At 51.1% G+C, this 23945-nt stretch overlaps 4 protein-coding genes across 6 annotated transcripts; 2 read left to right on the forward strand and 2 right to left on the reverse strand.

Annotated features, from left to right (window-relative positions):
• The first annotated feature begins 1977 nt into the window (after positions 1 to 1977).
• LRRC59 (leucine rich repeat containing 59) lies at positions 1978 to 6438 on the forward strand. Its single transcript, XM_075044469.1, has 7 exons — positions 1978 to 2199; positions 2635 to 2694; positions 3223 to 3381; positions 3698 to 3802; positions 4393 to 4465; positions 4938 to 5111; positions 5651 to 6438. The coding sequence occupies exons 1-7, from the start codon at positions 2095 to 2097 to the stop codon at positions 5893 to 5895; spliced, it is 921 nt and encodes a 306-aa protein (XP_074900570.1). The 5' UTR covers positions 1978 to 2094; the 3' UTR covers positions 5896 to 6438.
• On the reverse strand, positions 3391 to 12760 carry EME1 (essential meiotic structure-specific endonuclease 1). 3 transcript variants are annotated; one of them, XM_075044466.1, is made up of 8 exons: positions 12029 to 12760; positions 11818 to 11945; positions 11533 to 11625; positions 10991 to 11112; positions 10616 to 10751; positions 9959 to 10074; positions 8894 to 9083; positions 7176 to 8533 (listed from the first exon to the last, which is right to left on the reverse strand). In XM_075044466.1, exons 1-8 carry the CDS (start codon positions 12726 to 12728, stop codon positions 8357 to 8359), a joined length of 1662 nt encoding a protein of 553 aa, XP_074900567.1. In that variant the 5' UTR covers positions 12729 to 12760; the 3' UTR covers positions 7176 to 8356. The 3 variants fall into 3 exon arrangements, with proteins under 3 accessions (XP_074900569.1, XP_074900567.1, XP_074900568.1); XM_075044468.1 differs by lacking the exons at positions 7176 to 8533; positions 8894 to 9083 and adding an exon at positions 3391 to 3960; XM_075044467.1 differs by lacking the exon at positions 8894 to 9083.
• Positions 12761 to 12909: 149 nt separating this feature from the next.
• MRPL27 (mitochondrial ribosomal protein L27) lies at positions 12910 to 16493 on the forward strand. The gene is made up of 4 exons (XM_075044472.1): positions 12910 to 12972; positions 14659 to 14781; positions 15532 to 15599; positions 16059 to 16493. Exons 1-4 carry the CDS (start codon positions 12951 to 12953, stop codon positions 16263 to 16265), a joined length of 420 nt encoding a protein of 139 aa, XP_074900573.1. The 5' UTR covers positions 12910 to 12950; the 3' UTR covers positions 16266 to 16493.
• Positions 14680 to 22985, reverse strand: LOC142038746 (uncharacterized). The gene is made up of 7 exons (XM_075044470.1): positions 22856 to 22985; positions 22060 to 22181; positions 19997 to 20095; positions 19396 to 19560; positions 17921 to 18063; positions 17719 to 17840; positions 14680 to 14895 (listed from the first exon to the last, which is right to left on the reverse strand). The coding sequence occupies exons 1-7, from the start codon at positions 22941 to 22943 to the stop codon at positions 14855 to 14857; spliced, it is 780 nt and encodes a 259-aa protein (XP_074900571.1). The 5' UTR covers positions 22944 to 22985; the 3' UTR covers positions 14680 to 14854.
• Positions 22986 to 23945: the final 960 nt, after the last annotated feature.

Here is a 23945-nt window from a genome sequence, read left to right on the forward strand (position 1 = left end):
TCTGGACACGCACGGGAGCTCTATTTACATGTCAGTCCCAGTAAAATCAGTAGCTAGGTGAGTTTATGCATTTCCGCAGACGATGTAAGGCTGTATGACATTCGTGGCCAGAAGTTGTCCTTTCACTGTTTCAGCACAGAGCAATTATCTTTGTCTGTACATCAGGTTCATCAAAGTGTGCTCGGTGTTGTATAACTACAGAGAAAAAAAAAAAAAACAATTAAAAAACATCTGGGATCTAAAACCTCCTCACCATTAATAAATAAAAATAAAGCTGACTTTCAGTTTGATCTTCCCACGTTCCAATTATTAGCCTACAGGGTGAATCCCGGTTAGGTATTAAACCAAGAATTGGGCAGAAGTTAATGTGACCTTGACATTTGGGTACATCCCTTTGAGATTGTCAAAGCAAAGGCAGGCCAAACCAGTAACACTTCACACACCATTGAGTAAGGTATCATTTCCTTCTAATGAAGATTTAAAAATCTGCCTTCATGTTAATCACAAATAGGCAGGTAGGTTTTGTAACTGATCTATACCCTTGTTTCCTTCCACTAAGAGCCAAAAGATCTTGGACTCCTGTAAACCCAGAAGCACAGATTTCAGTCTCTGCAGCACTGCACGGACAAAAGCCTTTTCCAGAGATGCAGAGGGTCTCGCTCGGTCGCCCCAAAGCCTCTCAGGGTTTTGCTCTTGGAAGCAGGACTGTACGTGGTGCTTCCCAGCTGGAGAAGGGAGCAGGGGGCTGTGCAGCTGCACGGCACCTTGCGCCAGTCCCTCACTGCCTCGGGGTAACGCAGGGCTCAGGCAAGCGGTTTCCTCCCTTGGGGTCTGTGCGGGGAGATCTGACAACGTGAGGTTTTCCCACCCATCCCTGGAGCAGGTTGTCCTCTGGCCCTTCCTTGCCCTCCAAACATTTCTGTGAAAAGCTGAGAGACGGGAGAGGTTCTTGCATAACTAGATCTTGCTTTTCTCAAATGAGGGCTCCGTAACTTCAGCTCACTGTTGGAAGAACAATAACCTGCTCCGAGAAACTTCTATAATCTCCCTGATGAGAGTGCATTACCCTCAGGCAGATTTTGTTATACTTTCTATGAGGCGAATCCTCGTTTGCTGTTTTGGGGTGCCTTTGCTCAGAGACTCCTGTGGTCCCGGTTACCTCCATGGGGAGCTAACGCAGATCTCTGGGTGTTGGAAGAGACCTACTGGCAACTTAAAATCTAACTGAAGCACCCCCGGTGTAGATGTGCCAGAGGAGTTAAAACATCTTTGCAAGGTTGTGTACATCACAGTTTGCAGAGAGGTCGGGAAATTCAAGGTTAGTGCTCGCTGCAATCCCATTACCAAGTAATACTAATTTGGCTCTGCCCCAGGCTCCTTTTCTCTTTCCCTGACTTTCTCCACAGCGGGTCAGTGGAGACAAGAGAGCGCTCTGCTCGGGCAGCACAGGAGCCTTTGGATCAAAGCAGGAACATTAATAACATTAACTGCAGATTCGTCCCCGTGAAGAGAGATGTCGTGGTGTGACAGCCCCCCCCAAAAAAGGGGAATTCAGCGCTCTCCTTGTGGAGCCTGCCAAGCGATCGAAGCCGCAGGATCTGCTGTTGTAAAACGAGGCAGACCTTACTCGGTTGCTGCGTTCCTGTTGGGATTATCAGCGGTGGGTTTTTCGTGGGGTGGCGTGTGACCGGTGACACGACTGGACGTGACCCCCACTGATCTCCGGTGGGAGATCGCTGAGCGATCTCCGTCCCTTCCCCGCGCCGTTTCACGCAGAAAGCCGCAGAGCAGACGCCGAACTTCTGACAGCCCGGCTGTCACCCCCACGCACACCGGGGGCGGTGGGAGAGGCTGCCCGCCGCCCGGGGGGAGCCTCGAACCCGCGTCCCTCCGAGCGCCGGTGCCGGTGCCCCGGCGGCGGGGCGCTCCGGGCCGGCAGGGGGCGCGCTCGTCCCCGCGGCTGGCGGGCCCCGCGCGGACGTGGACGCGGAAGTGGGTGGCGGGGCCGGGCCCAGCCGCCCCCGCCCGGCCCGACCCGACCCGCAGCCCCTTGTTACCGGCCCTCGGAGGAGCCCGACGACGGTGCCGGCGGCCATGTCGCGGGGCGGCGGGAAGGGAGCGAGCCTGAAGGACAAACTGGACGGCAACGAGCTGGACTTGAGCCTCTGCGACCTCAACGAAGTGCCGGTCCGGGAGCTGGTGAGCGTCCGGCCCGCGGGCCGACCGGCGGGGCCGGGGCCGCAGCCCCGGGGCCGGCTCTGCCAGCTCGGTCCTTGGGAAGGGGGGTGCGCAGGGGAGCCAGATGTGCTGGAGGTGTTTGTGACCTGGCCTGCGGGTGTTTAAAACGGCGGAGGGGAGGGTGTGTGAGCCGCTGCTCGCAGCTCTCGGGATCCGTGCTGCCTTTAGACCCAGAAATCGATCAAGATATGACGCCGCTGCTCACATCTATCTCGGGATCAGTACTGCCTTTAGACCCAGAGAGCAGTCCAGATGCGACGTGACCTCGGAGGCAGTGGCGGGGGGGGATGGACAGACTGACGCGGGAGAAACCGCAGAGACTGAGGCAAAGCTAGCAGGTGTCAGGAGGGTACGGGTGTACCCCGGTGTTGATTTAGTGCTTTGTTTCTCTTTCAGGCCGCTCTTCCAAAAGCTACTATATTGGATTTGTCCTGTAACAACCTCATTTCCTTGCCGGTAAGGTGCCAGAGAGGCTTTGTGGGGATGAGTCTGATGGGAAGTATTTAGAAAAGATAACTAGTGCTTCAGTAAAGGTTCATCGGGAGGTTTGGAACTGGCACTTTCCTCCTCCTTGGGGTGGCTGAATGACTCTGCTGTCAGTGACGGGTCAGTACTGGTTGTAGTTTTGGCTGAGCCAAGAGAGAGAAAAGGGTTGCACTGCCTGGAGATCACAGTATCTCCCTGCCAGAGGATCCCCCCGTGAACACAGACCAGTTTCAGCAACAGTGGAGATTCGGGGTTGTTTCTGTCGTATTGCCACACGTCACCTTGTCAGTCTTGTCTGTCTTATCCATCCCATTGTTTTCCACCTCCATCTTCCAAGGCAAAGGAGGAGAGCGATTTTTCCTCCACCACAGTTCTGTGGTAAGTTAAGGATTTGTGTCTTATGTAAAGTGCAGGCTATCTCCACGTACTCCCTGCTGAGGTTCCTCCATAAAGGTGCTGACAAGCTTTTCCTGGGTTTTGTTTATGTTTGGGTTTTAGTCGGACTTCTGCAGTTTGATGCATCTGGTGAAACTGGATTTGAGTAAAAATCGGCTTCAACAGCTGCCCTTGGACTTTGGCCGCTTGGTCAATCTGCAGCACCTGGACCTTCTGAACAACCGTTTAGTCACCCTGCCAGTCAGCTTTGCACAGCTCAAGGTAAAACTGTTTGCTGGGCAGTTACGTAAAGCTTTGGGATGCAGCCCAGGGTCTTGTGATCCTTCTCAAGTTGATTTCTCTGGTAAAGCATCCATCCTGCTGACTACCCATTCCAAAATTCAGCTGGCTCTGCACCACAGCTCAGTGGAAATTCTCTCACATCTATCGAAAACGTCTCTGCTCAAGCTCTCTGCTTGTCTTCTGTACCTGTTTCATTTATGTGGAAACCAAGTAGTTTGCTTCTGCTTTGGATCTCTTAAATAATCACAAGACTACTGTGCTCTTACAGCCTCCCCTTTATCGTTCCTTTCTGCAGAACCTGAAGTGGCTGGATCTGAAGGACAATCCCCTGGATCCCGTCCTGGCTAAAGTAGCAGGAGACTGTCTGGATGAAAAGCAGTGTAAACAGGCTGCTGTCAAGGTAAGGAATCTGCTTTTATTCTTTTTTTTCCTTACTTGGCTTTGTCAGCAGTGGTTTTTCCCTCTTTTTGCTCAGTAAGCTGGGTGGCTGCTGCAGCAGCGTGAAGTTTCTTCAGCCAGTGAGGTGCAGGTTCACTGCACACTTCCCTGCTTCCGTGCCTGTAGAAAGCAAACACTGGGCTGAGTAGGATTCTCTTCCAGTAATGGAGTTAAGAGAGGACTAAATGCTGATTGCTAAGAAGTGGAGGTATAATCAGACAAAATAACCCATGTCGAGGCTTATAGTCCAGAGTACAAAAATCTCTGGAGAAATTCTGGCAAACTGTAGGCTCATGTAAACAGAAGTGTTCTGTGATCCTCTGTATCAGCTAGCACCAGTTTGCCACGTTTGTATTTTAACGGAAAGATCTGTTTCTTAACTGCAAAGATTCATGCGGGAAGCTGCGAGCTGTCTTTCTCTTCAGAGCCATACCTGTAGGGGTAGGTCAGGGTTGGTGGTCAGCCCCAGCTACGCTCCAGCTGTTCTGTTTTGAACTGACTGTGCAATGAGCCTTCTGCAGAGACCTCAGGGTGTTTTCTTGGACCTTGAAGGTGCTGCAGCACATGAAAGCGATCCAGTCTGAGCAGGATCGACAACGGCAGCGGAAGCTCCAAGCAGAGCGAGGTAAGCACAAAGAGCCCTCACGTGCTGTCGGCTGAGGACTGTTCTTGATCTCTCTTACATGCCCAGACATACTGATTGCCATCTGACAAGTTGCCATCTAACAAATACTTGTAACTATGAAAATCCTGAGGGCTCAGGGAGTAGTAGGGTAGAAGGGCTGGAAGGAGAAAGATAGTGGGGGATAACTATGCAATTTGTTGCCTGAATAACAGTTAGATCTCTAGACGGAACGTGCTGTAGGTTACCTATAAAAAATATGAAAGAAGAGCACAAGATTTATTTTAGGGGAAGCCTAATTCTGAGGGAACAAAATGCAAGGTATGTAATATTTAAAAGAAAAGAAAAGGAAAAAAAAAAAGCTGGTTATTGGATTGGTTTCCTCATTCCAGTTGGGAACAGATTGGCAGGTAATACGGAAGAAGGCAATGAGAAACCTTTACATAAAAGGAAAAAACTTCCTGTTACTCCCCAGAAATGGAGAAGAAGCGTGAAGCAGAACAACGAGCAAAGGAGGCTCAAGAGAGGGAACTGAGGAAGCGAGAGAAGGCAGAAGAAAAGGAGCGCAGAAGGCGGGAGTATGATGCTCAGAAAGCTGCAAAACAGGAGATGGAAAAGAAAACTAAAAAAGAAACAGTGCAGGCCCGAAGTAAGTAGCATCCATTTTGGGTCGGATTGCATCGGATTTCATCTTTATCACATTTCGATGCTGCCAGATTTGCTTTTATGCAGCCCAGGTACTGGGAGATGGTGGGAGTGGGGAGGGAACCGGTAAGACTTTTACAGCTCTACTGCTGTGCCCTTTTCCCCTTTGTCTCTGTTCCTGATGAACTGCTGAGCTGCAAGATTCAGAAAGTTCTTCGACTGTTCCTAAGGAGAACTCCCTCCACTCATTTCTGTTTAAGTGTATTGAACTGTATGTGCAAAACCAGATCTTATGCAACACAGAGGTGCTTTACACCCTCTTCACTGCTGCCCATGAAACTAAATCTGAAACTTTTCATCCTAAACAGTTAGATCCTGCGCATCTACTCATTAATCAGAGTTAAGTGATGAAAATTCACAACAACAGACAACTGCAGCACAGGCTAACATACATTACCTGAACAGCTTGTTTCTGAATGTAGACTGTTAAAGATATTTCATTAATTCCTCGCCTTCTCTGTCTTGTGAATGTTCTCGTTACAGAGCCCGCCTCCAGTTCTCGTCCCCCTCAGCCACCCCGGCACAAGCACTCCTGGTCACGGTCGGTGCTGCGGGTCCTGCTCTTCGTGCTGCTGTGCGTCCTCTGTACTTTGGCCGCCTGCAAGCTGACAGAGCTGCAACGCCAACCTCTGTGTGTCAGCGTGAACACTCTCTACGAGGACGTGTTAGCCGCTCTGCAAAACCACAAAACCCTGCAAAATATGCTACAACAGAACTCGCAGCAGTGATTGTCCTGGATGGGCACTTGCTTCGTCAGCATCTCCCTCCACCATCTACGCAGCCAGAATTCCTATGGAATTGTGTTCTGATGAAACTGCTTTTAATCAGGCAGCATTGGTTTGCTGGTCCACTCCACACAGAGCAGTTATTGTTCAGATCATCTTTGCTGTGCATGTTTCGCAGTTGGCCTGTAACTCCCATTATTTGCCCACATTACCTTAAACTTGTTAACACCTCTTACCTCCAAGGGCTGTTTACCTAGATTGTGAGACACAGAAAGCTGCCAATCTATAGGAGTGGGAAAAACCAGCTCTTGCCTAGCTATAGCTCTGTCCTGGAGGTAGAAGGTTTTTAATACATATCCATTCCTTGCTGTCATTTCTATTTGTGCTGAAATTGGTGATATGGCTGTATGGGAATAATACATTAAGGCCCACCCCAGGACCAATTACAAATGTGTAGGATGGCTGCGCATCCACATGTTGGAGCGAAGAAGCTGATGTACTATTGAAAGGAGCTGAAAATTTTCAATACAACAGTTTTCGCAGCAATTTGTCTGAACTGGATGTTTATATTGCTAATGCAGTTTTAATTTTAATTAGGTCCTTTAGAAACAGCCAAAAATGATCACTGAGGACACTTAATTTTAACCAGCTACTGCCAACAAAGCGGCTACAGCTTAGAAAGGGCTTCTGGCCAGTCTGCAGGCTGGTTTTGTGTGCGCAACAAGAGGAGGGTGTCCGAAACCCACGGACAGACAGCGGGCGAGTTGGCTGCCAGTTGCTGCCTGCAGCAGTGGCACACAGCACTGGGTGGCACTGTGGCAGCGTCACGCGCTGAAGGCGGGTGGGTGGGCAGAAGAGAGCTTCGCCTTGGGGCTCTTGGGAAGGCTGGGAGGTTTGGAGGTTTGCACCTAGAGAAGAAAACTCGTCTGTACAAAGAACTATGAATTATTTATAATTTCCTTGCAGAGAAAACCAAACAGAAGTTTGTCACAACCTGAAGGGCTTTGCGAGTACTAAAATGAAGTGTACACGTAATGCTGTTAAGTGCAGGTTGCAGAGAATATCCATACACTACCAACTCCACTAAGACATCCTACAATAGCCACCAGAATCGCTCCCTCTCTTCTAATACCAGGGATGATTGCTGATAAGAGCAGTGCCATGAGGAAACAATGTATAGCATTTCACGTCGAGGTCATCACTGAAGCAGTAAGCCTTCCCGCTTCTGTAACCTAATGATAAGACTGTGGTTCCCCACATACCACACAGAAAAAAGCGACAGCATGAATATCAGATAAACGGAAGGAAAGGCTGCCTATCTCTGGCTTAGCAGTACATGTGTTTCCTGAGGTTCCTTGAAACAGCTTTAGGCATCTAACTCATCACATTCTTTAAAAGGTCCTTGCTTACTATCCAGAAATGTTCAGAAAAACGGCAAACAACATTCAAAGCAACATTTCCTCTCTGCAGACATTCCTGCCAGTGTCTGGCAGGAGTCTGCTGCTTTGCCATCTAGGAGAGTGCTGCTTAAGTTTGCAAATGCCAGGCTAATAAGATTTATCAATTCAGGTCAGAAGCGCACCACTGGCCGGGCGAGGACTCCTGCTGAATGCCTGAAGCTAGCGTAGTGGGCAGGTATTTTTTCATTCGAGGCAGCACGGTTCCAAAGGGTAACTTCCACACACTGGATGCAGTTTAATTCACTCTCAGCACACATCTCGGGAAGCACTGCTGTCGCTTGTGTGCACACAAGTGCTCATGGCTTCGTGGACAGGCAAACATGTTCCCCAATCTAATTAAAAGAAAGCTTTTTCTGCCAACTGTTTAGACCTCATAATTCCAGTGCATGTAATCAGATTTCAAGACCCTCTGTAGATTAAGCCGTCTGGAGACTGAATCAGGGCAGTCTAAATTTATATCTGAAAATTAGTCTTACTCATTCCCATCTGCCACAGCGGAAAACTGAGTGTCTATTTTGTGAGGTAAAGTTCTTCCACCTCACTAGAGCAGGTGCTGGGGGGGGGGGGGGGGGGGGGGGGGCAGCACCATGTTGCTTTAGCATTAAGATTTTTCACGCTAGAGAGAGAACTACCTGCAGTTTAGGATAGCAGTAGAAAGTATTCCTTTCAACAGATCACATATCTGTCTGTATTCAAGACAGCTTGTTAAGAAGCAAAGATTATTATTATTCAAAAATATTTATTTTCTAGGAAGACAAATAAAAGCAACTATCAGTACTATAAGCCGTGTCCAACTTATGCTCTTAGGGAAGATGTTCACCATCTTTCCTGTGTAAACTCCAGCCACTCAGCAATTTTATCCAACCTTCTGCTACAATAAAGTCTAAATGTGTTTTAAGTCTTTAAGCTAGGATCAGTGACTGTATTTGGTATCTAAGCACTTCTTTCCAGAAGGAAGCTGAATACCTAGACCACGCAAACAGTAAAATCCTCATTCCCTGGGGCTACCGAGTGGAATCCAAATAGAGATCAGGATTGTGGGAAGTCATCTGCAGATAGATTCGTCGGGAGAGTTCTGGTCCGATCCGCCGGGAGGTGGCTGTTGCACCATCACCGCGGCACACGGGGATATTAGCCAGCATGTTTTCCTGCTCCTGCTCTGAGGAGCATCTGCTATAGGCCTAAAAGCAACACAAAGGAACAGTATCATCCGTTTGCATCCATTGCTCAAAAAACATAATCAAAGCTATGCACCTGTGACTGCTCTACCCTTTCACAATGTACACTCATTTTTCACCTGGTCTCTTCTCAGATCTCGTTTGTGAGCTTACAGGCTGATGCAGAACCAATACTGCTCCCTCAGTACTCTGCTCTGTAAAGCCAAAGCAATGGGTGCCAGGGAATCTGTTCCTTCATTGCCTCACTAAACAGCTCATACAGAATCGTTGTGTCAAATTTAATACCAGTTAAATGATTTCTTCCACTCCTTACATTAGCTGGCTGGCTGGACACAGTACTCGGCATTCCCGAGGCATCCTCACCTGGTTCAGAAGCTGAGGAGAAGGGTAGGCAGACACAATAGCCTCAGCCATCTTGAGGCTGACACGGTTAAATTGTTGTATCTGCCTCTTCCAAACTTCTAAGAGACCCTTTCCAGAAGGATCCACCTTCACCCCTCTGCACCACGCCTTCTCTAAGTAGAAGGAGAACCCTGTCTTCTCTCGCTCTCGCCTAGGGAGAACAAAGGATGGGAAAGAAAATGAGACAACGAGGCTATGAAGAAAATCCTATCACTGCATCTGTTGTCACATAGCCAGAGAGAGAAGACAGAGAGCCATTTCTCACTCTGTGCTGTTATAGACACCATTGGTATCAAAGTAGATGCTAAAAATTTGACCCTATTTTCTTTACATGCATTACCAATTCCCTTGTTTAAGACCCAGATTTCCTACTGAAAAAGAAACAATCCTGTACTCGGGAGCAATCCTGACACAAGCCAATGTGCATACAAAGTGGTAAACAAGAATTCACTTTCTGACTGTCAACCATAATAAAACACTTTTATATGTCATTTTTAACGACATCTCATCTCATCTCATGGCTGAGATGTAAAACACAGCATCTGCTGTGATAGGAATGCTAGGACTGTGTGAGACTGCACACGATGGCTTTCTTAGCTATTGCTGTGCAACACGCTGCTGTCCTTCCTTATCAACGGAAGCAGCTAGACAGTTCACTCTCCGTAATGTCTCTCTCGGTTACATACTGAAGAAGAAAAGCTGGTGCTGTAAGAGCCCAATCCTCCTTGCATTCCCTTCCCACTCCTAAAATCAGACTGAGAACAAGACCTTTGCTTGATGTTAAGTGAAACTCCAACATGAAATCAGGGTCTGTCCTCACCCCTCCCCAGGCAGGACCTCAGTTTCCAAGAACTAACCCTGCATTGAAGGAGCTGCATTAGCAGCTGCTCTGTGTTGCCGGTCCCTTTAAAAACCATTATACTGGGTTGACTGAAGTGCAGCCGCATACCTGCTATTCCCTCCCAGAAACTGTGAAAGTGCAGCGTCTCCAAAGAAGGTATGACCAAACTTCATCTGCTTACTCACTTGAACGGTGCTTCAGCTACAGCTTTTGTGAACATAGTGGCAAATTCTCCGAGGTCCTCCCAGCTCTCAAAAAAGCTGACTTGGACTTGTTTGCACAGCTGCAGATCCACCAAGGCCTGTAAACATCATTGGAAACAACAAATGCAACAATTAATCTTGGCACATCAAATCCCACTCTTGTCTGAAACAAAAAAGGGTCACAACATCTTGCTATAGGACAAGAACATCCACCCTCTCCCCATTTTGGGAACAGTTAATTTAAGGCACTGAAGTATTTAGGGGCAGCCTGTCTCCTGCCTGTTAATACCAGTTTAGCACCATTTCAGCTCCCACAGCTCTCAGTGGCAGACTCTCATTACAGGTGGGTCACCCAGCCCAGGGCAGCACTGATGTGCTTTGCCAGCAGGCCACAAAGGATGAGAGATGCTGACTGAGACTGACATCAGAATCAAGGTGAACGAGACATGTCAGTCCATGGGAGAGCAGGTGTGTACACGAGCAGTGGGGAACTGAACCCCAAGAGCTCTGTCCACAGACACACAGACTAACAAAGGCTGAATCCCCCCCCATCCAAGAAAGTGTATGATTGCGTCAAATGTTCCAACAATGGCAGACAACAAGAGATGATGGCTGTATGCCTGTTTTAAAGCTACTCACTTCTTCCACGTCCATTCTAGTTATCTCCAGGCCAGAATCCTTAACTTGCTTTTTTCTCCGTTTTCTCTGTTCCTCTTCTTGTTTTCTACTCGCTGCTGCCTGTCGCAGTCTCTTTTTTGGCTGAACTCTGAGAGACCTAAGAAGAGTAATGTAAGACTGGGAGTTCATGCTCTTCCCCAGGTATTTCCCATTGGTCACTGTGGTGACAGGCTGGATGGACCTTTGCTTCTGTTTCTCTATAACAAATAGTGGCACAGTTCTGGGTGGGAATTCTTCTTATGCTCTAGTCATTGCTAGAAGGAATTAATGTAAACACCTATGGCATTTTTCAAGGCCAGAGACAACACGAAATATCTGGAGGGAAAAAAGTTTAACCTGAAGTAATTTTCTACTCCAACTGCTGCCAGTGCCAGAATTTTCCCAGGCATTTTCTCCATTACGTGAGCTACATAGGTCTGTAGGGTCTCCTCTTCTCCTTCTGTACGGCCCTGCGCTTCCTGCAAAGATCAACGGAAAAAAAGAGTAAAACCATTCTGAGGCACACATGCAAGTGCAGCAAGCTATGGCTCTGATTCTGCAGCTGGGTCTGCAGATGAAAAAGTCTGTCAAGGGGCAAGCAGGCAACACTTGTTCTGGTACAAAGTTACAGCAGAAAGGAATAAAAAATAATCCCACTTGGTCTGACAATGTTACCTCTTCAAAAATCTGTGAAAAATTGTAACTAGGAAAGAAAGCTTGTCAGAACTTTGTATTACACAGCCCTAGTGGTTTTGATCCATTAATGGCTTCTAAAACCAGGTTTCTGGTTTACTGAAACGATGGCTCCACCCCACATCAAAACCTTCCTGCTGTGAAGAGGGATGACAAACACCACAGCAAGGCATGTTTGAGAGCACAAAAGTCATAAGCACTCTTACTTGTTTGTAGTTGTGAACCATGGACAAAAACTCCTCCAAGCGAAGCAGAACCAGGACATTTGGTTCTTCTGTCCATTCATCTCCTTCTTCCATCTGTCCAGATATGAAAACAAACAGCCAGACCAAGAGTCTGTTTATAATTCACTCAAACCAGTGCTCCCACTCAGACTTCTGAGGCAGGGAGAAGATTAGAGGGTGTTTACTTGGGTTGCTAAATACAATTACTAATGAGTGCAAATAACAGAGGAAGAAAAGGATAAGAACATTGAGATTTTGCTCACACACCTGAGATGACACAGTCTTTCTCCTCCAGGTGATGCTGCAGGGAACAGCCTGATTCTCAACCACACAGGAGTAATTTGCAGCCTGCAAAGCACTAAGGATCTGTCCACCACCTTCTACCTGTAAGAGAACTGAAATTGGTGCATGGGTCAAGCCTCCACAGAGAGAAGACAACAGCCATTATAAGGCAGATGCAGGCTGTTAGGACGAGCACCTGGATCTAGCACCACTGTTATGTATTTCTGGCACTCCCCAGGTCGCTGAGCTTTCAGCATCTTGGCAAGGGCTCTCTTCCTCTCTTTTTCCTGCTCCTGCTGCCTCCTCCGTGCTTCTCGCTCCTTCCTCCTCTGCCACGCAGCCTGGCAGATTACCTCCTTCTCCTTCGGACTGTATTTTGGCTTCTTGGGAGAGGCGGATGTTTCTGGGCTTGCTCCGCTTACCAGGGGCCTACAAGGGTGGTCTGCAGAGTCAGACTGAGAGGCTGGCAGCGGGCACAAGGAGGGCCACTCAGCACCACCCGTGCCATTTTGGCTGCCACAAGACACATCTCCAGTCGACACCAGGGCTTTCTTCGGCCCTCTGCTGCCAGGTGCCAACAGGTGACCCCTAGCATGAAGGCCAGCATCCCCACCGCCCGGCTGAGGGGGCTTAGAAACCGCCTCCCTCTTTGCTTTCATCCTCCTCTTCATCCTCTCAGACAGAGGGACGACCTCCTCCACCTCCTCCTCTTCGCTCCCACTGCTCAGCACCACAACCGCCCCTGCCTCCCTATCTGGCTTGGGAGCAGAAGATGAGGACAGCCGGTGACCCAACTTGCCGGGGGGCCGCGCCGACGGCGAGTGCTCCAACAGGAAGGCTAAAGGAGGCAGCTCCTCCTTATCGCTTTCCTCAGACCTCAGCTCGCCCTCCGCCATCTCGCGTTCCCCTGAGGTAAAGCCCCCCCCGGGCGCCTGAGGGAAGAGCGGGACGGGCGGCTGGCTGAGGGGAAGCTCGCGCCAGCGGTGGTTGGTCCAAAGGCGCGCGCGGCTGGCGGCGGTTGGCCCGAACGCGCGCGCACGCGCGCGTTCGGGCCAACCGCCGCCAGCCTCGCGCGCTCCGCCCCGCCCACCGGATGAGGAAGAGGCGTTAGGGGGAAAATGGCGGCGGTGAGGCGGTTGTGTGAGTGAAGGGTTATCGTCACCTCCAGCTTCACCTTGTCCGTAGGGGTCCGGCCGTGGGGTGGGAGGCTGAGCTCGGGAGGGGGTGCCCCGGGGAAGGTTCCCTGCGGGTAGTTCGGGGTCGAGGCCTTCGCCTTTACCTCAGGCCGCGGCTCGGGGTAGGGACCTCTAGGGATAGGGACTGCATAACCTCTCTGTGCTGCTGCTTGGTTGCCCTCATAGTGAAAAAAAAACCCCATCTTTGGAAAAACAGTATTCGTGTGCGGTAGGTAGAGACTAAACAGCGAGGGGTGCTGCGCCTTGCGCAGTGCAATAGTCGGGAGGCTTTAAAAATCCCCTTTATTTTTTTTAATCTAGTAGTGTTACAGGCAGAAATATCCTCACGGCTTCTTTGGTGGGACGTCAGAATTGTGAAGTTTTCCCACTGATTTCCAGCGTGACTTCAGTCAATTACAAACTCTGTCTCAGTCTGGATAATCACTTTTCCCTGCATGTCTGATGCTTTGAGGGTTTTTTGTTGTTGTTAGCAAGCTGCTTTCATGCAACACAAAATGTAACCCTGGAATCACCCCGTTGGAGGTTTTTTTATAAAAGTTAATTGGACTATAACATTGTAGAATTTGCATAAATGAAACTGTAACTATTGTTCATCTTTGCCTACCTCCCTGTAGTTTGTCAAGTCTCAGAGCCTTTCTTTTACTTAATGGGTAAGCTCCTGAAATTAATGGCTCTTTGTAGAGCAATTACCCTTTTCCCAACAATATTTTCAGCTCACTGAGTATCTATGGTAATTTAATTAAGATTAAATTAATCCAGTGGTTTTACTCAGGTTAAGGAAATGAGAATGTTATGATAACCACTCTTCTGTACTAACCTGCTGCTTAAGAGGCTAAATAGAGGGATTCAGAAAAATTGGATTTGCCTGCTAACTGCATGGAAGGAGGTATTGAAGAGCTTTTTAAGAATTATAGCTCAGTCATTTTTAACAGAAGTTCATGAGACGGTCAGCTTTCTTGATAAGAAAACGTGTGTGTTTTCTGTCAGTGTCTTTTGTTTGCTTAAGGAAGCAGTTTGTGGTATGAATGATATTTTGTGTTCCAGAGAAAATCAGTGTCTGTAACAACTGATTTTATTTTCTCTTTCCCTTGACTTGTCCTGATTATAACTCAAGGATTTGCACAAAATGCTTCAATTGGCATGTTCAGGGTAGCAATTCTATATATGCTTATATATTGTCCTGAATTGGAGTCTTCTCATTTGTAGGATTTCAATATATTACTGTGTAAGTAAATGCTATTCGATCAAAGGGGAAACCAAAACAGATCACACCTTGTCTTTTTTCAAAGCAATATAAGGCCAATCCACAGTAACTGGTAGTGTCTGTACCACATTTTACAAGGCCTTGCTGAAACAGGAATTTGTGTATGTCCTTTAACATTGTTGCCAAGGGTTTTAGTCCTTGCTGGGCAGCAGCAGTACTGGAGATGTGGCCTCTCTGCAGGGGATGGACTTAGGCCATGGTGGTCTAATTATGATTTATCTTTGAAGTAGGTTTTTTCCCTCAGAGCTTGCTTTTGTATTTAGTTTTAAAGCCTGTATTAACTGACATCCTTTAAATCTGAAAAAAGAAAGTGTGTGTATTATTTTTTTTCAGCTGACATTTTTGTTGTTCTTGCTCCCAACCTAGTTCTAACTACTCCCCAAACAAGCCTGGTTGCCATCAGATGTGCTTCTAAGAAAACTGGAGGCAGCTCAAAAAACCTAGGTGGCCGCAGCCCTGGGAAGCGCTACGGATACAAAAAAGTAGAAGGTAGGTCTGAGTATCTGCTGAGTCTTCTTTGCGTTTTGTTGGGTTCTTCACAGCTTCTGCCCTGGTATGGGTGTCAGTTGTTGAGCATTTCAGTGGGAGGTGGCCAAGGGCACTCTGCCAAGAGAAAGGAAAGGGGAGGTTCAGTGAAACCTCATGATCAAGGATAGCTGGTGGGAGGGCAGGGTGAGTCAGCCTCTCTCCCAGATGGGCCCTCGAGCAGCCAGCTGAAATTGCCTACAGAAAATGTACTTTGATGCTAACTTTGCCTCTCTGGAGTGCCTGGGAGAAGGGTACGCTGTGGGACACCTAATAACTTAAGTGCACTTTCCCCCCACGCTGTGTTGAAAAGCTGGGCATTTTAGATGTTTACAAGGGGGAGAATTATGAGGATTAGCAGAAGCCAAAGTACAGATTCTTGCAGCTTAGCGCTTAATAATTACTAGCTTTGCTGATGAAAACATATTGATGTAAAAGGTAATAAAACAAATGCCTTCAACAACCAGAAAATGACTTGTACCCTAGAAGTAACCTTTTCAAAGACTAGAATTGCTTTTTTACCATTGTATATGAATTGCCCTTTATTTCCTGCTAACAGCATTTTTCTTTAGATGCTTTTAGCATTTGAAGTAATTTTTCCTTAGAAAATTCCCACAGAATGCTGTGCTTTGTAAGTCCTGGAACCATTTGTGTTCTGCCAGGGCTTTGGGGAGCTCCATTTCCCTGCAATCTGACTCTGTCACTCTATTGCAGGTGCATTTGTACATGCAGGCAACATTTTAGCTACACAGCGGTTGATACGCTGGCATCCAGGGGCTCACGTAAGTTGTTTTCTATCTCTTCCTTGGTTCTCAGATAACAGCAGCCCACAACAGAGTCACACGCTCAGTGCCTCCTCTCTTTCAAGCTCGTTCTTAATGCTCTTCCCTATATTCTGTATAATCCTGGAATTGGGTTTCATTACCTGATATTTCTTAGTCACAGAGCCTGCTCAGGGTCACACCTGTGACTCAGGAAAGGTCTGGAAGTTATAGATATCCCAAAACACCTCTGTAACCTGACTGGGTGCTTGTGCTTCAGCGTGGAATGAGTATCTCCTCCCTTGTAAGGAGCACCATTGCATACTGATAGCTGGATGCAAGTAGTGTGGTTTTATTTTAAAATACAAAGCAACAGATGCTGTTGAAGCCAGGATATCAAATGAGGCAGACCAATGATCAGATCTGCTTTAGTGGTGGACCTCTAGCCTTTCCTTTCTAACACTCTTCATCCTTTTCCAGGTGGGGATGGGCCGTAACAAGACACTCTATGCCCTGGAGGATGGGATTGTGAGATACACCAAAGAGGTCTATATACCTCTGCCCCGCAGCAGTGAGAGCAGGGAAGTGATCTGTCATCTACCCAAAGGAGCAATTCTTTATAAAACCTTTATCAATGTTATCCCTACCACAGAAGTAGGAAGCTTTAAACTGGTCACCATGCTCTGAGCCTCCTGTGTCACACAGGGTCAGATGGGAAAGAGCGGCTGGGACAGACCACTACAGCTGGACTGGCATCTGAGGTCAAGAATATTCTAGCTCTGAAGATACCAGTTTAGGACTTTGTTTTCTTGCTCCTAAAGCACATGTGGCCAGTGTTCGGGCAGGGGGATCACCTGCCGGTATTTGTAAGAGTGTTTAATAAATGCTGTGGGGCCGCTGAAGGTCTTGACTGTTCATAGAAAGTGTTACTTATGTTCCTGTAGTATCTGGAGCCACCTTCCTCTGAGAACCTGTTCTGTTGTGCCACTGGATGAGTTCTCTCTACAATCACTCTGATGTCAGTACTTGTCCCACCAGTAATTCCTTCTATCTATTTTTTTACTCATTTTTAGACATTGTTATATTTGTATCTCTATTCAAAATACTGCAGAACAGATCCTTTTCCACTTGGCACTGAACTCTGCATCCCAGGCAGCTACATTTTTCCTTCTATCATGTAACTCACCTCTACCTGAAAGCGTTCCATTTACTAGTCACGTGAGGCAAGTTCACATTCGTAAAGCTAACTCATGACTAATGTTAGAGTGCCTCGTAAGATGCACAAGTCTGGGGTGGTATTTGAAGCTCTGTAGCTGGAGGTGTATCATAAAGCCATAATCCAGAAGACTTGTCCTTTTGTCTTCCCTGAGTCATTCTGTGACATTTTCGAGCTTACATCACTCAAAAAGAAGGAGCCCAAATGCCCTGTGGCCAAACTGATCTCATTTTATCTGAAGTTTGTAAACAATTTGAAACATTGGCTCTGCAGTAGAAAACAGGTTATCAAAATTGGTGGTGTGAGGGCACCAGTGTTGACATTATTAGATTGTCTGCTCTGCAGAACACAACTAGGTAACCTGGGTCAGGCACACACGTCCACCTTTGCTTTATGCTCTTCATGGAGACCACAAGCTATTTTGTCCTGTCCTTTCCCAGCTTGCATATCCCGTCACATGGTTCACCTCACTGGTCCGTATTTGCATACAGCAGGCAATAAAACCCCTGGAACCTCTCCGAATCTTTATCTCAAGTCCATACAAAATTGCTCTCGGTCACAGAGGACCGTTGCTCCAAGAGCACACAGCAATGCTCTGATGTGGATTCGTTCTGCTCACAGCTGAGGATTCCCACCTGATAGCCAATACACCAATAAAGTAAAACATTTTATAACCTAAGAAATAAGTGAAGTAGCACAACACAACCGCTGTCTGAGGTCTGATCCTTGGTACGGCTGGCAGTGCTTGCCTCACAGAGGTATGATACATGCCAGCTGCCTGGAGGAGCTCTCGCTGAGCAGACCTTCACCTTGGCTTTGCCCCTTGTGTAGAAACAAGCAGCTGGTCCGTCACCTTTGGTAACAGTACATTTGCCAGAGAAGAGCGAACAGACGTCCCTGACTGCTCCGCTCAGAGCTCAATACCTGGCGGTGGCTCCGTGGTTGTCCCTGTGCTGCAGGAGGGACATCTCTGCTGGATGGGTTCTGACTTCCCTGTGTCTCTGCTGATTGCGAATCTGGATGAAGGTCTGATGTTTGGCCGTTCCCTGCGGACGAGAACGATGTCACAGGCACTTTTGTCGCTGACACCAAGGGAAGAAGCAGTACGCTGAGGCCGAGGCCTTACACGGCTGTGTTTCGCTGAGTTTGGTAGCTGAGAGGGGCCTGGAAAGGGTCTGGCACACCACGTCTGTCCAAGGTCTCTGAGCTTATTACTGTTCCTGAGAAAGCTGGGGGATGCCTCAGAGCATGCTCGTAGGGAGGCGGCATCTATTGAGGAGAGAGGAAGAGCATTACAGCTGATCAGAAATAACCAGGAGATTATCCCACCTCTTCTTACAGAGCGGATGACAAGGCTCACAACCACCACCAGCCTGAAATTAAATTCCTGCGGTCCTCAGAGCAGCAAAAGCTGCTGGTGAGATGAACACCTGGAAGATGGGTGCTGAGCACTGGTTTGCAACACAGTAGGGCAGCAATCCACTGGGTAGGCACGTTCCCCCACTCCCCCCTCACAGTGTCTGTGCCACGTTCCCGCACTTCCCTGTTCCCCTTCAAGGACTTGTCACTACTTAACAATAGCCAGTCTTTTCTGGCCTTGTGACAAAAGAGGACTGTCATTCACTTTCCTTTGACCAAGGGTCAATTATTGGGATTTATACAAGCACCTACAAACCAGGCTTTCTATCCAGGTTTTGGTAGTGAGTGTCACTGCACAGCAGCAAGAGGAACGTCTGGGATGTTAAGTTTATTTTGGCAGAGCTGGGCTAGCTTTCTCCCCATAACAAGTGGCAGGAGTGACACAGGGATGTTGTGGAAGAGCTCCCGCTGCAGTTCCTCAACGACTTGCCTTACTCTCTCATGCCCTTGGTGCTCTGGTTTCAGGGCAGGTACCATTATTTACAGCTCTGAACACCCAGGGGCAAGTGCTGACTACGCCAGACTTTATGGTACAGCTTTAAGACCTCAAAATCCAAGTAAATTGGTGAACCTTTAGTGCTCTACTCAGAGTTTCAAATGTTTCTGTTCTGCTTTAGTTAATGAGGTCTCTTTGTTCAACAGGAGTCTCTTGGGACACTGCCACAGGACCTAGTTGGCAGATGCACTTGCTTTTCTCTGTTCTATTGCAGGAATGAAAAACTTAAATGTCGTAACAGGCAAAGCCTCCTGCTCATAAATAAGCCATAAACACTTCAAGGTAATAGCGAGGGGCCTCCCAGAGGTGTCCTGCAGGGAGAAGGGAGCAAGAAACAGTGGAAGCCTCACGGATCTAAAAATAACATTCCCAGCTTGGATTTGTACCAAGCAGATCATCCAAAGGGCCTGCCCTTTCATCAGCAGCTCTGCCCTGCCTCCCGGCACAGGCATTTCTGCAAACGCACCAGGAGAGATCGATCATTAACCAGCACAGATGTACACCAAAGGAGCCTTCTGATACACTTTGTGCCCTTCCCAGAGATAAAGGCTATCGGAGAAAGGCAATCGCAGTGAACAGAGTCCTTAACTACTGCAAATTGCTGAAGCAAGACCCAGACATGGACTGGATGGGGGACTGCCCCCGGCCCTCTGCCAGCACCCTTGTGCAGGGAAGGGAGAGCTCACCTCCTGGGAAGGCTCTGCCCACAGCCCAAACCTGTCGGCAATCATCTGATGGATTTCCCGCTGGCGATCTTTCTTCCGCACGCTCTCGTAGCTTGGCAAGCGGGGCTGCTCCCAGGAAGGGAGCTGGTAGCTGCTGGGGGGTCCAACACAGAATAGCTCATCTCCCTAGAAATGCCCAGCCCAGAGGAGAAAGGTCAGTGTGGTGGCGGCTTTCTTTGCTGGAAGTTCATGGCCTGGTGCCACCTCGAATCACTTCAGGGTTCAAAGTTGTGGGTGCCCTTCCTTGAACCCTGAGAGAGGAAATGCTCCCTCCCAGGAGGCAATTACACCATGACCTGCTTTGCAAGATCCCGGGTCCTGAGGGATCTGCCTGGCACTTCATGCCCAAACACCTCAGGGCACCGTGGTGTCCTCTGCAGTATCCCCACCCCCAGGTTTTTACATACAAGCAGCACTTCCCAAAGTTGCTCCTGCTGTCCAGCACCTTCTCCCTATGCCCCAGGAGCCCACCAGGTCCCCATAACCACAATCTCTTCCCAAAGCCCATCAGGATCTTTGCTACCATTTCCCACCCAGCTCCCATCAGGGACCCAGCCGTCACCTGCATGCCAGGGTTCTCGGCAGCACTCTCCAGCCGTGACGCTCCACACTGGGGACCCACCAGCCGCTGGCTGCTGCTGAAGTAGGGCGGGGGACAGTCCTGCAACGAGGGGTGAGGGGAGGAGGACATGAGCAAAGCTGAAATCCCTCATATCCCGCCCGGCAGCGAGCAGAGCTCAGCCAGCTCACAGGGCACAGCCTGGGAAGCAGGACTCCGGGCTGGGGCGAGAGCCGCTACCTCTGCCCGTTTGGCTCATGTGGCTCTTGCCGCTGGCGGCCAACCTCTGCCTGCCCGTTTACTGACACTGACAGCTCGGGCACATCCTCACCGGGCAGCGCAGGGCCCGCTCTAAGGGCCTGAGCCAGCTGGCACCGCTACACAGCGCAGCTGGAAGGATGGCAGCCCGGGCCCAGGGCAGGGTTTCATTCAGACTCAGCAGAACCATCTCTCTTTGGGGGACCAAACCCAGCTATTGGGCTAGTGTAGATAAGAGCTCTGTCACGTGCTCAGGGTTACGGAATGTGTAAACTTATCTACCGAGGTAGTCATTTCAGGATAATGTAGCAAGCAAATCTGCAGAGCAATAGCTGTTCTGTTCCCGAGCAGTCTTGCTCCAGTTAAGCTCGATTCTCCGTCAAGGTGTTAAGCAACAGCGAGCAGAGATCCCTCTCGAGGAGAGCAGCCCCTTGAGCCACAGCCAGGACTCAAGCCGTGGGCCGTTCCTTGCTCTCAGAAAAGCCCCATCTCTGCCAGCAGAAAACAGCCCAGAGACTTTCAGAGCAACCAGGGATCCGCAGGGAGGACTATGAATGACAGATTTACTTTTGCTCTTAACAACGGAGGAACCGTTTGTCTCTGCCCTACAGCACAATTACAGAAGCTGCAGGAAACTAGGCTGGCTGGGGGTGCAACTGTTTGTTTTAATGACTGATTAGGGAAACCAGTACAACTACACCTGCTTGAAAGCTGCCTCACACCACTACAACTGCTTCGCTTTTTCCAATGGAAATACATCCTATATACGTTCCCTTTCCACATATAGTTCTTTGCATCCACATCCATCTGTCCACACAGCCCTTTGCTAAAGGCAAGATGCCTTCTCCTTTAACCACCCACCCGAGAGCCAGGCCCAAGCACAGCGAAGGCTCTGCAGCTCATGGCTCATCCCGCGCTGCCTCAGGCAGCAGCTCTGCAGGGTGAGGAGCACGACACCAGAGCCCTCTCCCCCACGTGTACCACGGACAGGCATTGGGGAGGAAGAGGGGAAAAGAGCAGAGGCATCAAAGCAGGCAGGGGACACCAGCAGCACAGCCCATTTCTGCTGGGGACTTCCCAGCCTGTACTGGACTGTTAGATTTGCCTTTCACAGCACAAGTCTCTCCGTCCCCTGCTAGCCGAGGCTGGACGTCCCCTCTTCTCCCAGGGGCTCTGGAGCAGTACCCCCAGCCATCCCCTCGACAGCCAACCCTGCAGCTTTGGAGGCTGAGCTTACCCCAGGCAGCCACCACCAGAAAGGCAACGCTGGCTGAGCACCCTGCTCTTTTTCCATCATTAGCTTCCCCACTTAAAAGCCAGCCCCAGGAAATTACAAACGCAAGCAAAAGGGCTTTGTGTCTCTCTGTTCCGCGCCCGGGAGCTGTGCACAAGAAAGCCAGTTGCCGGGGATGCGAGCACTAGCGAGCGGCTTTGTCTGCCTTCGCCCAAAGCTTCCAGCCCCCTTCCCCGCTGGGCCCCTTCCCTGTAAAGCGGAGCCCGACCCCACACACGACTGTGCCGGGGGAGGCGGACACCCCTCCTGAGCTGCGTGGGGAGCTGGGAACCTGCTAGTCTTGGGCCTTGGAGATATTATCCCTAACAGCACAGCCAGGCAGGATTGAGTGGATGGATCTCTGGGGTAGAGTGGGAATAAGGAGGAGGCAGAGCCCGGCTCTGCTCGGAGCTCCCGGGTCCATCAGCGAAGCCAGCCAGGCTGCAGGAGGGGAGCGCAGCGATGCAGCCTCGCAGACCCCAGCACAGAGGAACAAGAGCGCGGGGGGTGGCCGGGCAGGAGGGAGGACACTCACATACTGGCTGGGGGTCTGGAAGAAGCGGCAGGAGCAGAGGAATTGGCAGCACATGGGGTCCCGGTGGTACAGGAGCAGCAGGAGGATGAGGATTGCCACGATGAAGACGGAGGTGGATACCGCTACCAGGGGAAGGGAGAAGAGGCGAATGAGCCGGCGGCCCTCCTTGCTGCTTCCCTCCTTCACCCTCCGGGTCCCTCGGCAAAAAGCAGCTTGGAAAAGCCCCAGAGAAGCCGGGTCCACCCGCTGCCTGTCCCGAGGACGCCGAAAGCCCAGTTGTGCCCAACATCTCTCTCTCCCTATAAGACTAGGAGCAACCCGCAGGGCCAGAGGAGCTCAGCCCCCTCCCGGACCCAAAGCAACCCCCGGACCCCTCCAGCAGGGACCAGCCCCAGCGGGGACCGGGTCCCCGGCACCCCCCTACCCTCCCACCCGGGGCCGGGCCTCTCGGCTCACACTCGGCACCTCGGCAGGGTGCCGGTTCGCCGGCGCTCCGGCTTGCCAGGAACCCGCGGCTCCCACCCAGCCCACGCTCCGCTCCGCGGAGCCCACCCGGTACCGCCGACCGCTCCCGCCGCTCTGCTCCGCCCGGGTCCACCAGCCCCGGGAACCAGCGGGACCTCGGAGAAGGACCGGGGGCTGCAGCGACCGCTCCCGCCGATCCGAGGAGACTCGTCTCGCCGGCACAGCCTGAGGCCGCTCCGGGAGGCAACGGCAGAAGCTGATCCCGCACGGCGGCGGCGGCGGCGGCGACCGCCCCCGCCCGGCCCCACCGGAGCCCCCGCCCGCCACTCACTCGCGGCGATGACGATGGCCAGGACGTTACTGTCCATGGCCGCGCCGGCGGCCGCCGTGTGCGCCGAGGCCTCGCTGGGGTGCGCCATCCCGCCGCCGCCGCCCGCCACCGGCAGCCCCTGCCCGCTGCCCGCGCCCCATCGGCCGGCGGGGCGGGGCCGGGAGGGGCGGGGCCGGGCCGGGAGGGGCGGGGCCGGGCCGGGAGGGGCGGAGCCGGACGCACAGCGCGGCCGCAGCCGTCCCGGGTGCGGCCCCGCCCCGCCGGCTCCCCATTGGCCGCCGCGCCGCCCTCCCCCTCCGCCCCATTGGTCGCAGGCGGGACCGGCTACGTTCGGCGGGCGGAGGGCGGTGGCGCCGCCGGTTGCCGTGGCGACGCGGCGCGGCGGGACCCGATCCGGGCCGGCGCTCTCCCGGCCCGGCGGGCTCCCGTTCGCTCCCCTCCGGAGACGAGCGGCCCCCGGTGGATCACAGACCCGGCCCGGCCCAGCTCGTCCGCGGGTGTCTCAGCCTCAGGCGACCCCGTGCCGGGGTTACCGGAGCCGGGCGTCGGTGCCCGGCCCCGCACGGCGCTGCCCGGGCTCGGGTCAGCGGGCAGGGAACAGCCCCAAGCGCGGCCCCGCTCCTGGGGAGGGAGAGCTGGGCTGGGCTGCGGGAGGCTCCCAGCACTCGCCCTTCGCTCCAGCCCTGCAGGCAGCAGGCGGTGCCCATTCATTAGCTAATTAACATTTTAACGCAAGCGCAACGTCAACGCTAAGTAACGGGAGCAGGCAGTATCCGCGGGGCGCCCGCTACCAGGGCCGGCCTCTGCACGGAGAACCGGCAGGCAGCTCCCGTTGATCTGCGGGTGAAAACACGGCTCGTAACCGCGCTCCAGCCCACAGCCCCGGGCGCGCCCCGGAGCTCTCACTCCCCCGGCCACGGGCTAAGAAAACCCCTCGGCTTCGCTTCATTTGAGTCACACACCACCCAAGTGAGAGCAAGCCCACCTCTGCCCCAGCACCCCCAACACCGCATGGCCCTGGTGCCCAGGACGGATTTACACCCTCCCCAGGGGGGCAGGTGAAGGCAAAGCTCCCCCCGCCCCTTCCAGC

The sequence above is a fragment of the Buteo buteo genome, chromosome 13, assembly GCF_964188355.1.
Source record: "Buteo buteo chromosome 13, bButBut1.hap1.1, whole genome shotgun sequence".
In the NCBI taxonomy this organism is placed as follows: domain Eukaryota; kingdom Metazoa; phylum Chordata; class Aves; order Accipitriformes; family Accipitridae; genus Buteo; species Buteo buteo.

Excerpts from the sequence above, each read along its gene's own strand:
- EME1 (XM_075044466.1), bottom strand. The coding sequence starts at position 12,728 with ATGGCGGAGGGCGAGCTGAGGTCTGAGGAAAGCGATAAGGAGGAGCTG. Across the intron at positions 9,084-9,958 it reads GTAGCTGAAGCACCGTTCAA|GCGAGAGCGAGAGAAGACAG; the intron begins GTGAGTAAGCAG and ends TGTTCTCCCTAG. Across the intron at positions 8,534-8,893 it reads CTCCTCAGCTTCTGAACCAG|GCCTATAGCAGATGCTCCTC; the intron begins GTGAGGATGCCT and ends TGTTGCTTTTAG.
- MRPL27 (XM_075044472.1), top strand. The coding sequence starts at position 12,951 with ATGGCGGCGGTGAGGCGGTTGT. Across the intron at positions 12,973-14,658 it reads GGCGGCGGTGAGGCGGTTGT|TTCTAACTACTCCCCAAACA; the intron begins GTGAGTGAAGGG and ends CTCCCAACCTAG. Across the intron at positions 14,782-15,531 it reads CGGATACAAAAAAGTAGAAG|GTGCATTTGTACATGCAGGC; the intron begins GTAGGTCTGAGT and ends ACTCTATTGCAG.
- LOC142038746 (XM_075044470.1), bottom strand. The coding sequence starts at position 22,943 with ATGGCGCACCCCAGCGAGGCCTCGGCGCACACGGCGGCCGCCGGCGCG. Across the intron at positions 20,096-22,059 it reads TCCAGACCCCCAGCCAGTAT|GACTGTCCCCCGCCCTACTT; the intron begins GTGAGTGTCCTC and ends CCCTCGTTGCAG. Across the intron at positions 17,841-17,920 it reads ACTCAGCGAAACACAGCCGT|GGAACGGCCAAACATCAGAC; the intron begins GTAAGGCCTCGG and ends TCTCGTCCGCAG.
- LRRC59 (XM_075044469.1), top strand. The coding sequence starts at position 2,095 with ATGTCGCGGGGCGGCGGGAAGGGAGCGAGCCTGAAGGACAAACTGGAC. Across the intron at positions 3,803-4,392 it reads GTAAACAGGCTGCTGTCAAG|GTGCTGCAGCACATGAAAGC; the intron begins GTAAGGAATCTG and ends TGGACCTTGAAG. Across the intron at positions 5,112-5,650 it reads AGAAACAGTGCAGGCCCGAA|AGCCCGCCTCCAGTTCTCGT; the intron begins GTAAGTAGCATC and ends TTCTCGTTACAG.